This window comes from Phodopus roborovskii, unplaced genomic scaffold (genome assembly GCF_943737965.1).
Source record: "Phodopus roborovskii unplaced genomic scaffold, PHOROB, whole genome shotgun sequence".
Taxonomy (NCBI): Eukaryota; Metazoa; Chordata; class Mammalia; order Rodentia; family Cricetidae; genus Phodopus; species Phodopus roborovskii.
Genome location: NW_026126407.1, coordinates 32,563,826 through 32,575,848, shown reverse-complemented (window position 1 = coordinate 32,575,848; position 12,023 = coordinate 32,563,826). Strand labels below are relative to the sequence as shown.

The 12,023-nt window shown below is 42.7% G+C and overlaps 1 protein-coding gene across 1 annotated transcript; it reads right to left on the bottom strand.

The window, feature by feature from the left end:
- Positions 1-8,523: 8,523 nt before the first annotated feature.
- On the bottom strand, positions 8,524-11,760 carry LOC127218735 (hepatitis A virus cellular receptor 1 homolog). The gene is made up of 3 exons (XM_051179726.1): positions 11,397-11,760; positions 9,623-9,672; positions 8,524-8,643 (listed from the first exon to the last, which is right to left on the bottom strand). Exons 1-3 carry the CDS (start codon positions 11,482-11,484, stop codon positions 8,524-8,526), a joined length of 258 nt encoding a protein of 85 aa, XP_051035683.1. The 5' UTR covers positions 11,485-11,760.
- Between the last annotated feature and the right edge of the window lie 263 nt (positions 11,761-12,023).

Genomic DNA, 12,023 nt, shown 5'->3' with positions numbered 1-12,023 from the left:
ACCCTCACTCCTTAAGGATCCCTCAAATGCTAAGAGCTCCTTAGTTGTGCATGGGTTTCAGGCATCTCTCGCTAGCCATGCTGGCTTGATCTTTATGCAGGGCTTTTCAGACAACAACAGTTGCTGTGAGCTCATGAGCACAACAGCTACTTCATATTTCAAAGACAATGTATTGCAGCAGTCCACCCCAACTTCTGGCTCTTACAACATTGCCTGTTACACACACACACACACACACACACACACACACACACACACACACACACACACACACTTCCATGATATTCTCAGGGAGAAGGGCTGTGATAAAGATGTCCAGTTCAGGGCTGCTCACTTCACAGTCGCTTATTCTCTGTGTGTTAACCAGTTGTGAGTCTCTGTATAAACCTCCATGCACCAACTAAAGGAGCTCTGTGAGGGGGGAAGGCTGCACTAGTCTACTGTATAAGGAAACACACATACTCAGATGACATCTTAACACGGAGTCCCTTTGGAAGAATAGCTGTAGGCTCTCTCCAAGGACTTCCCCAGCCGTGTGTGCTTGGGCAGGTTTACAGTACCACCCTTTCCACATTCTTGATCACATCCTTTGACACACTAAAGTTTACATTTGATGAAATACAATGTAACTATTTTTCAATTGTTCATATTTCCATTATTGTAGCCAAGAACCATTCCCTAGTCCAAAGAGTTGAAATGCATGCTTATACTTGCTCTCACTTAAAAATCTAAATCCTTCCTTGCACGGCAAATAAAAGATAAAGATCAAGTGAAGGCTTTAATAAATGTTGGGTAGATCAGGGGCAGCACAAAATAAACGTGAAATTTCTATCTTAAAAAGCAGGAGTCTGTGAAGGCAGCAGAGATGCTCAGAGTGGGTATAAGGAACAGGCCAGAAGTTTCCAAATCCAAGTCTTTACAACAATGGACAATAGATGACCCCAGAATCGGCTCCACCCACTGGCTCAGGCTCAGCAGTACTAAACTCCAGACTTAGTGATAGTTGAAGAGGTCTGTCAGGACTCTGAGGGCCAGGCTAGGCTCTCTCTCCCTATGTTCTCAGCCAGAAGCCAGCACTGTGCTGGCTGTACCAGTCAGTGCCTGTCTGCGCCTCATGCTTTCCACAGCTGTGTCTGCATCTTCCCTCCCTGTAGACTCAGACGCTAAACTGAGGCCCATGTTTCAAGATGGCTCCTGGCTGAGTCACAAGATGGGCAAAATTCTTCTTTACCACTGTTCCATCTGCCAGAGGAATCAGTCCAGTCAAAACCCACAGCTGTGTCTGTGGCCTGTTAGAGCTGTGGGCTTGTCCTGAGGAAGGATAGCCTATCCCTCCTCTGGCTTGCCTTGGGAAGCAATTCCTCCTTCTTCTCTTCACCAGGAAACTACCCCTGAATGCTTGCAGCAGCCTAGCTGAGTTCCCAGAACTTGAAAGCTCCCAAAAAATATCCCAACAGCAAATGAAGCAACAAGCTGTAGTCCCTCACACAATGGAGTGAATGTATTCATCTATAAAGTCAGCTGTGCTGGGCATGGTCATGCAAACCTGTTATCCCAGCACTGAAGACCCCGAGGCAGGAGGATCCAGAACTACAGGCTAGCTGACTATATAGGAAGAAGCCATGTCAATAATGTAAAAGCCCAGGACTGGACAGATGGCAAAGTGGCTAAGGGCACTTGCTGTTCTCCCAGGAGACACTAATCCTAGTCTGAGCACCCACATAGGTGATTCACAGTTCCCAGGGTTCCCAACTCTTTTCTGACCTTCTTGGGTAAGTATACACACACACACACACACACACACACACACACACACACACACACACACATACCCCACATACACATAAATAAAAATATATAAGAAATTTAAAACTAAAATGCCCAAACAAACAAGAACCACAAACAATAGAAGGAGGAGGAGAAGAAGAGGAGGAGGAGAAGGAGGAGGAAGAAGGAGGAGGAGGATTAGGATTGCAGTGATTTAGGTTAGGACAGGGAGGGACGAATGGGTGGATCACTGTATTTCCAGGCCTGTCATACTATTCTCCATGAGGTCATAGTAGTGCATTTGTCAAAACTCAGAATGTACAACTGCAAGAGAAAGAACCTATAGACAAGTTGACAACTGTGCCGATGTTGGTTCACCAGTTATGACAACTGTGTCTGCTGGGGAATGCTGATGCCAGCAGACCTCTCTCTCCTCATTCCCCTCCCCTTCTTCGCCCCAGAGATGTGTGTGTGTGTGTGTTGGATGGGAAAGGTGGTTTTATGGGAAATCTCTGTTCTTTAAACGAAGTTTTGCAGTAGTTGTAAAACTATTCTGTTTTGTTTTTCAAGACAGTGTTTCTCTGTGTAGCTTTGGAGCCCATCCTGGAACTCACAGAGATCTGCCTGCCTCTGCCTCTGAGTGCTGGGATCAAAGGTGTGTGCCACCACCACCTGACCTAAAACTATTTTTATAGAGCAAAGTCTGTTTTAAATATGGCTGGGTCATCAGGGCTCCTGCAGGTGCAGAAACTGGTGAAGACAGCGAGTTCATATCAGCATTCTGCAGTGTAGCATAGGGGTCACCTTCAATCATTTCCCTAGAGCACAGTAGGGATTTTCTTTCTTGCCTTTAAAGAAATTGTTTTTGTAGGGAAACTGAGTCCTTTGAAGGTCTAGGGATAGAGTCAACTAACAGCTATGTCACAGCTTCCTGAGGAGCCCCATAATGGCATGGGAGCACTTTCCCAATACTGCCTCCTGGAATCCAGACACAGAACAGGTCTGCTGCCATGGGCTTCATGCCCTTTCCCCTACTTGGTTGTATACATGCCCTCACCCATTGTTGATACTGTCCTGTTTCATGTTGTGCATTTTATGTTCCCCTGCAGGACTTAATTGAGACATCATGAAAGCACTCCATCCTCAGTCCTCATGCTCCCAGGCTCACTGGGTCCAAGCTGCACACATAAATCATCTAAATTGAAACACCCAGGACACCAGCCGCTGACATCTGAGATCTCAGGTTGGTGGGCAGTTTTCAGCTCTCCAGGTGACTGTAATTGAAAACTACAGGCTTGATGAGCCCTTGACATGTCCCCCAAACTTCTACACTCTCCTCCAGCTAATCACAAAAGCAAAGATGGGTGTATAAAAGAGAATCATAAATATAAACACAAGGAAAGATTAAAATACAATACTACTATAAAATCAAGTTATAAACCATCACAACCTCAATACCATTACCTTTTCAAAGGTGCCAAGTTTGGTCTCAACTCCTGCTGGACCCAAAGTATTTGGGGCCAAGTTCCTTATCTATCTCATATCTCTCTCTGGCTCCTTCTTAGGCCCAGATGACCACGCAGCTTGTAGATTACACTTTTCTCTCCCTTCCATTCTGAAAACCTAGTATAATCCCAAATACAAGATGCTATGTAAACAATTGGCTTTCCCCTACTTCCCCATTATCCAATCAATCTAGAACAATGCTGCTGGAATAAATTCTGATATTCTAACACAATGTGTACTAGGGAGCAGATATAAATCTTTAATATATTAAAGTGCTGTTTTCTGAGAGAGACTCCTCTCAAATAGACTTGCAGAATCCTAGGTTCCTTGTCATTCAGTCACTGTGAGACTCTCTGCCCACCTCTCCAGTCTCACTCCTACCCATCCTCCTCACTCTGGCAGACAGACAGAATAATAAGTCCTGAGCACACAGCTTCTTCTCTGAACTCTCCACCTTCTTCCAGTCCAGGGGCCTATATTTGGTAGAATCCTTTCAGGAGACATTAGGTTGGTTAAACGTGCCTTGGTTTCATCTCTAATAACCCTCTGACCTAGGGACAGTCCCTGAGAATGAGCTAAAGCTGTTTCCTCTGATATAAAGATTCTATGCAGCAATTTCACTCAGTAGACAATTCTAGCAGCCACAACTACAGGGCATGACTGTTTCACAGTGGGGAGACTAGATTCTGCTAAGGTCTCTGGTCATCATCCCTCATGCCAGTTTCCTAGTCCCAAATGTCATGATTGGGGAGCCAAGTGCCATCACAGAAACTACCCCTCCAGAATGAATCAGCAGATTAATGGACCAGAATTGATGGTTATTTGCATCTATTCCCTCATATCCTTCAGCTTTTCAAGAACTAGACTTCAAATGGACTCTATACCCATCCCCGAGAAGGGTACTTAGCACCTGATTAAGTCATGGAAAATTTTAACCCAATATGCCCATGTCCTGTGATCCCACACATAGTAAGGTGAAGATGTCTGGCCCAAACGAATTGGTAAGCTTGAAAAAATATTGTGAAGTCAGTTTTCAAAGTGAATAGTGACTTTATTGACATAAAGGACATACAACATTTTAAAATGTTCATGTTTGAGAGAATGCACTTCAGTGAGTGGAGAGACTGAGTCTGTGATGATGTAAGAAATAGGATGATGTGAGCCGGGCGACAGTGGTGCATGCCTTTAATCCCAGCACTCTGGAGGCAGAGGCCAGCAGAACTCTGTGAGTTCAAGGCCAGCCTGGTCTGCAGAGCAAGTTCGAGAATAACCTCTAAAGAGCTACACTGGGAAACCCTGTCTCAAAAAAAAAAAAAAACAAACAAAAAAAAGGATGATATAGGATAGGATGGTGTGAACAGTGAGTTACTCAAACAGCCTCTTCACCACTGCTGGAGGAGAGGAATAGACACAGAAAATAGTCCTGGAGCTCTAAAGGGTGTTTGCTATATCAAATCCTGTTGCTGTCTTTTCAATCTCAAGCAGAAGGCCCCTCCCTCAGAGGGCCACTGGTATTCATGTTGTAGAGTAAGGACTGTCTTCATTTATGTAGATGTTGTCTTCACCTTAAGGCCCCCCACAATTTCTGCCTTCTGTAAAGCTCCAATCTAAGAGATGCGGAATGCTACCAACCTGCAGAGAGAAAGAGAGAGAGAGATATGAAGAATGAACAAGAGGTTACCTTTCAGGTATGAACAGAACTTTATTCATGACATAGGCTTGGGACTCCAGGAGCTCCATTCAGAGATTAATTTTTTTAAAAGCCAGTTCATGTTGGAGTCCTTCAAGATACTAGTGTAGTAAAACACATAAGTGGGAGATCTAGAGGCAGAAATCTTGGCATCACACTGAGATACCCAATCAGGGTGTGCATGGTGGACTGGGCTAGGAAGTGGATGAATCATGGATTTATTTTGTACTGTGATGCTTTAGGAAAGACATAGGAGTGCCTAGTGACATGAGCAGGTTCCCTATTATTACATAGGTAAGTCCATAGATGGCAGCCTGATAGACATGGATATTACTGAAAGAAATTGCCCTGTGTATAGCTAATCTTTAGAGAAAGTAAGATGACTAGATAGCGTAACACTTGGCAAAGAGGAGGTACAGGGCACTTACACTGGGAACACTAACAAAGCTCCCCAGGTATAGTAAACTGAGGAACCTGCAGGGCAGACACCAGTGTAGTGAGTGAAGTGGACTAGTGTGGAGTGTGGAGGCACTGGCTATACCACAGTTCTGTTACACTCCTGGCATCTTAGAAGGCATCTTCCTCTAAATCCTCTGCTCCTTTAAACAACCCCCCCACCTAAGCCTGTCATCCCCAGCATACTTTCCTAAAGGCCCCTAAAATGACCTTTCTTCTAGCTTATGTGCTCTGTGATAGACTTCACCAGAAAACACTGGGTGGAACAAGAGTGTTTCAAAGCAACTCCTTCAATACCAGCTCCAGGAGGCAAACTTACAACTCAGTGTCTACCTGTAAGAGATTAGGGTTCAGGGGCCCTTCTGCTCCTGTCCTACCATGAATGCAGAGAAATGCTGAATGCAGAATGCAGAATGCATCTCTGAGAAGTGAAGGTAACAAGAAAGAGACTCATTGAACTTTATTTGGTACAGAAGAAGGGCCAAGCATTGCGGAACACACCTGTTATCCCAGAGTAAAAGAATCTGAGGCAGGAGGATTGTGAGTTCAGTCTGGCCTAAGCTACATAGCAGGTTCCAGGCCAGTCTGAACCACATAATGAACCCTGTTTCAAATCAACCAATCCACTGATGAATGAATTAGTAAAGTATGATTTATAAGACTCTGTTTCAAATCAACCAATCAATCAATGAATTACTTAGTAAAGAATGACTTATAAGCAAAAGAGTATAGAGAGACAATCTCAAGATGGTTAGTTCAGAAACAACACAATCCATACCAGTTTATCTCTGAGATCCTGACTTCTTTTTCATAAGGATGCACCCTAAATTGGGGTGGGAAGAGGTAGGAGAAATTGAAAGGAAAATTGAACATGACATCAAAGTCACTCATGATATTTTCTCCTAATCATGGCCACATAGCAAAAAAACAAAAACAAAAACCCAAACTAAAAGCAAAACAAAATGAAGGCACAAAAAATGGTATTAACCCACAGCATGACATACTGTGCTTTGTTGATATCCATAGCAAGCCTGCCCCTTTCTGAAGATCAGCAGAGGAAGTGTAGATTGGACTGAGGGGGGGGATGGTTTGGCAGATGGGCAGCAGGGGGAGGGAATGGGGGCAGATGAGGGAGGGGAAACTGGTGTCAGGATCAGGAATGTAAAATAAATTAAATAAATAAATGGTTTTAGCTGAGAAACTCCAGGAGTATTTAAGCTCCTTGAGTTGTACAGATTAGGAATATTTGCAGATATGGTAGCAATGGTTTAAGATCACTGTTTGGCAGCCATTTTGGAGATCAGTATGGCGGTTCCTCAGGAAAATGGGAATTAGTTTACCACAGGACCCGGCAATCCCCCTCTTAGGCATATACCCAAAGGATTCACATCAATGCAACAAAGACATCTGTTCAACTATGTTCATAGCAGCACTATTTGTAATAGCAAGAACCTGGAAGCAACCTAGATGCCCTTCAATTGAAGAATGGTTAATGAAGATGTGGCACATCTACACAATGGAATACTACTCTGCAGAAAAAAATAATGGTATCTTGAAATTCGCAGGCAAGTGGATGGCACTTGAAGAAACCATCCTGAATGAGGTAACCCAGTCACAAAAAGAGAAACACAGTATGTACTCACTCATATATGGATTTTAGAACTAGATCAAATGATCACCAGCCTATAATTCACATCACCAGAGGAACCAGGATACAAGTTGTATTCTAAGAGATTCATATAAAGTCCCTCACAGAACTGGGAAGGGACAAGTCCCCCAGACCTCAGGTAAAGTGGGGGAGGACAGCTAATGGAGAGAGAAGTAGGAGAAAATGAGAGGGAGGAGAGGAAGGCATGTGCGACCAGGAGGATTGAGCCTGGTTAGGAATGGAAAATAGGAAAGAGAGAGAGAGAGACAGAGACAGAGAGAGAGAACATAAAAGAGGGAGCCAATATTGGTTTGAAGATAAAGTTGAACACAAAGAAAGGTCGAGGGAACTACAAGACTGCTTCCAACTAACAATCTCAGCTTCCGTGGAAAGGCTATCATAAATGCCCTTCCCGGAGAGTGAGATCAACAACTAACTTATCCATGGGGCCCTCAACTAATGCCTGTTGAAAACAGGAGCAAACACCCTTACATAAACACTGAGTCGAACTAGAACCCAGAAGCAGATGGAGAGGACAAGACCATGCGGTAGAAGTACATAGAGACAGCTTACCTGAACAAGGAGGAGCTAAGAGCCACTAGACTGATAGCTGGGAAGCCAACAGGGGACTGACTCGGACCCCCCTGAATATGGGTCTCAGCCAGAAGGTCTGAGCAGTCTAAGAGACCTCAGACAGTGGAGCCAGGATGTATCCCTGGTGCACAAAAGGACTTTGCAAACATATCCCCCATGGAGGGATAACTGCCTTATTCTAGAGATAGGAGAGAAGCCCTAGTCCCTACTTCACAGGACCTGTCAGATCTACATGACCCCAACTGGATGGCATTCCCCTACATATGGTATTGTGGTGGGGGGGTTGGGAGGGGAGGGTGTTTAGAGTGCATGGGAGAGGGTAGAGAGGGCAAAAGGGAGGGAAGGAGGAAGGGAGGGCTTGAGGGGAGGGAGGGAGGGAACTGGGATCCACATGTAAAATAATAAATTAAAAAAAAAAAAAAAAAAAAAAAAAAAAAAAAAAAAAACGCTTTGACTCCAAAATTTAAGTTGAAGAACAAGTTACTGGGGAAAAGTATTTCTATTTTTGTTTCCACAGAAAATGAAAAGATGTGGATTCCTTCCAGACTAATGTGGTTTGATCACACCAGACCCCCTGAAACAGAGTACAAGCTGATCCTACATTCCAAACAGCTGGACAAAACAGCCCTACAGACTACAGCTAGGATATCTGAATCTTCTTCGAATCCCCCAAGACAGCGCCCCTTACCAGCAGGAAGTAGTTTGGAAAGAACGACGCCCAAATTCCCAAATATTGTGTATAAATGTTTGTTTTCATTTAATTGGACTTTGTTATATAAAATTAAATAAAAAAAATAAAAAAAATAATGAAAAAAAAAAAAAAAAAAAAAAAAAGATCACTGTTTGGGGGGCAGTTGTGAAATTACTTACCCATGATAGCCAGGGCACACATAAGCAGCATCAACATCAGGGAAGCAATGGGGCTGCCAAGAGAGAAGTCCTGAGTCATTTTCTCCTGTGAATTCACTGCAGGGATGAATTTCTAAGGAAACAATAAATAAAACAGTGGCAATAAATAAACAGAAGCAAACACAGGGGGCACCAAGTAAGAGGAACAGAAAACACATGCTTGACCTTAACCTAGACTCTAGGTCCTGGATCTTCCTCTTACTGACCCAAGGAAGACCCAAGGATCTGATGGTAAAGGCAGTGTAACTCCAAGGTAATGTGAAATCAGTCTTTGACAATGGTGGAAACCTGTTCTACATTAGTTGAGGTGACTACATGGGTAAGATACCTCAGTCAAAAATCTAACCACATACTTATGTGGGCTCATACATCATGTATGTGATTGTTGTCTGCTCTAATAACCTTCTGTGGTGGTTTGTGTGAGTGAAACAAAACATCACCAGTATGCTCTACAGAGAATGGTCAGTGGGTAGATAAACAAAATGAGGGGAATGTAAGCTAACATCTTGAATTCAAATGTTTTTTTTTTTTTTTGTAAACGTCAAACTCTTTTTTAATATTTTTTATTTTTAAAAGATTTTATTTATTTGTTTCATATTTATTACATTTGTTCTACCTGCATGCCAGAAGAGGGCACCAGATCGTATTTTAGATGGTTATAAGCCACCATGTGGTTTCTGGGAATCGAACCCATGACCTCTGGAAGAGCAGCCAGTGCTCTTAACCTCTGAGCCAACTCTCCAGCCTCAATATCAAACTCTTAATGTCTTTGTTTTTATATATTTACTAATTTACTAATTTATCTACAGTTTTTAAGCCAGGATGTCACTAAATAGTCCACATTCCCTAGTGGTTCAGGTTGGTCTCAAACTTCTGATATTTTGTATTAACTTGCTGAGTCCTGAGAATAAATAAGTTACCCCCATATCTGACTCTTCTTTTTTTAACACAAATATCTGTGAACTAATTTTACAGACATCTTTAACCACAAATTGTTTCCTAGAAGATATACAACTAAACATGGCTAATATATTAGGGAGGAATATGCTTACAGTATAATTATTCCAAGACTCTTCCAAGGATGTCACAATGTTACTCCAATCTGCTCAACAAGATGAAAAAATAATTATAAACACACAAATTTAGATTTTTTTTCTACAACTATAAAAGTCACCCACAGAGTTAATGTGTCTTACATTGTGTTAGTGTGGGATTTAGTAAGTCAGGGGATTCACCGAACAGCAAGTTTTGAACATTTAGATGTTCAAATTATATTTGAAATGTCTATTTTATAACAAGGAATCTGTTGTTTTCATTCTATTTTCTATGAATGAAACACAGAATTCCCTTTCCTCTGATAGCAGATATACATAATTGTTATTAGTTTTGTCACCAGACTGGTCCGACAGCTGCTTGAGCCCCCAATAACACAGAGATGCTATATTACATGTAAAGCTATTGGCCTGTTACTAGATTTCTTATTGGCTAGCTTAGTCTTAAATATTAACCCATTTCTATCAATCTAAGTATTTTCACGTGGTGTTATCTTACTGGAGAGAGGATTCGGATCTCTGCTCTCTTGGTCCTATGTGTTGAATCTCCTACCTCTCCCTGAATCTTCCTTGTCTCCTAGTCCCGCCTATCTTGACTTCCTATTGGCCAACAGGGCTTTATTCATTAACCAATAAGAAAAACATATTTACAGAATGACATCTCCCATCATATAAGGGTTGTGACATCCTGACAAGGAACCCTTCACTGCATTTTACAGATGAAACATGACTCCATCTTTCCAATTTTAGAAAATGACAGACATCTCAGCTGGCAAAGTACACACAGGGTCCACAAAATGAGTGGAAATATTATGGGTCCTTAGTCCATGAGCCCATCCCCGGAAGCAGGCTGAAACTAAGTGTTGAAAAATTCTGTTAATCCTGAGAGATAGCTACCTGGAACAAAGTAGTTGCTTGACTAACCTAGTTATAACCTAGAAGCCTCGGCAAACTTGGCATGCAGCCATGTCCTTCAGGGTCCTGCTGCTTGAAATTACCAAAAGGCCATTGAGAGGTAAAAGAAGCAAATACCACCCATCAGATTACCCTAACAACAACAACAACAAAAACAAAGCTATGTGGCTTCTTCTCCCAACATCCCTGCTCACAGCAGGAGTTCTGACTATGGAGTCAAAAGAACCAGCTTCTAACTCAAGTGAACAAGGACAGAGTCTGAACCACTTTCTGTCTTCATAACTCTACCATGAACTTTCTGACTCTGTCAGTTCCTGTCACTATAAAATAGGGATAGATCACAGGTATATAGGACATAATTGTCTGAGAACTAATCTCTGCATCATAAAGCATGGGACATGTGTCCTAATGCACAGGAAATGCTAAATGTTGGCTTCACTGAACTAAGGTCTCAGCTGCATGGACCAATTTCAAAATAATGCAAAGGGTCGAGGATCTCTTTACCCTGACCTCAGTTCTCAGTCAGTCCTTACTTTTTAATCAGAAAGTCATGCTGGAGCTGATCCAGATGCCCCCCCCCCCCCAATCTTCATCAGTTCTCCTAGCCAATGATCCACCTAAGTCTGGCTAGTAGTGAATCCCCTGGGATCTCAAACAGATGGTGTCCTCCACCTTCAAGTTTTTATACAGCAGGGATGAATGTAACTTAAGACTGGGAAATTACAGACTTTGTGAAACTGTGGTTGGGACCCATCTAAGAAATCTTCAGCCATATATACTGCTGATTTTACTTAGTGTCTGTGTGTTCTACAGCCACTGATAAAAAGGACTCTGGGTCCTGGACCACACTGGATTTTACCTGGTGTGTGAGTCTCTTCCTGTGCTGTTGTAGGAGGTGAGATGGAGACTCTGGGTGATGTTGGTGCATTTGTAGGTCTTGTTAACATAGTCGTGGGTTTCACTGTAGTTGTTGGCCTTATTGTAGCTGTGGGTCTTCCTATAGATGTGGGTCTTCCTATAGATGTGGGTCTTCCTATAGATGTGGGTCTTCCTATAGATGTGGGTCTTCTTGTAGCTGTGGGTCTTGTTGTATTTGTGGGTCTTGTTGTAGTTGGAGGTCTTGTTATAGTTGGAGGTCTTGTTATATTTGGAGGTCTTGTTATAGTTGGAGGTCTTGTTATAGTTGGAGGTCTTGTTATAGTTGAAGGACTCGTTGGAGTTTCTGGATTTGGAAATCAAAATGAAACAAGGATGAATCAACAAGAAGACAAGAGCTTCTTTTGTAGCACCAGTGCAAGGCTGTTCCCAGGGAGGCTCCTCTCCTGAACGTCTGTTCTGACCAACCAGGTCAGAGCAGGGCAGGGCTGTGGAGACAGCTCACTAATAGCAGGCAGCTGTACTGATAACATGAAGAGGAGAGAACAGAGTCCATGTTCCTAAGGACACTTTATAAATGACAAGTGTCAAGTCTCAGATCTCTAAAAAT

What these genes read in the sequence shown, in the direction of transcription:
- LOC127218735 (XM_051179726.1), bottom strand. Translation starts at nt 11,484, where the DNA reads ATGTTAACAAGACCTACAAATGCACCAACATCACCCAGAGTCTCCATC. An exon ending in GGAAGAGACTCACACACCAG is followed by an intron (nt 9,673 to 11,396) that starts GTAAAATCCAGT and finishes CTTGTTGAGCAG; the next exon opens with ATTGGAGTAACATTGTGACA. An exon ending in AGTCTTGGAATAATTATACT is followed by an intron (nt 8,644 to 9,622) that starts GTAAGCATATTC and finishes TTGTTTCCTTAG; the next exon opens with AAATTCATCCCTGCAGTGAA.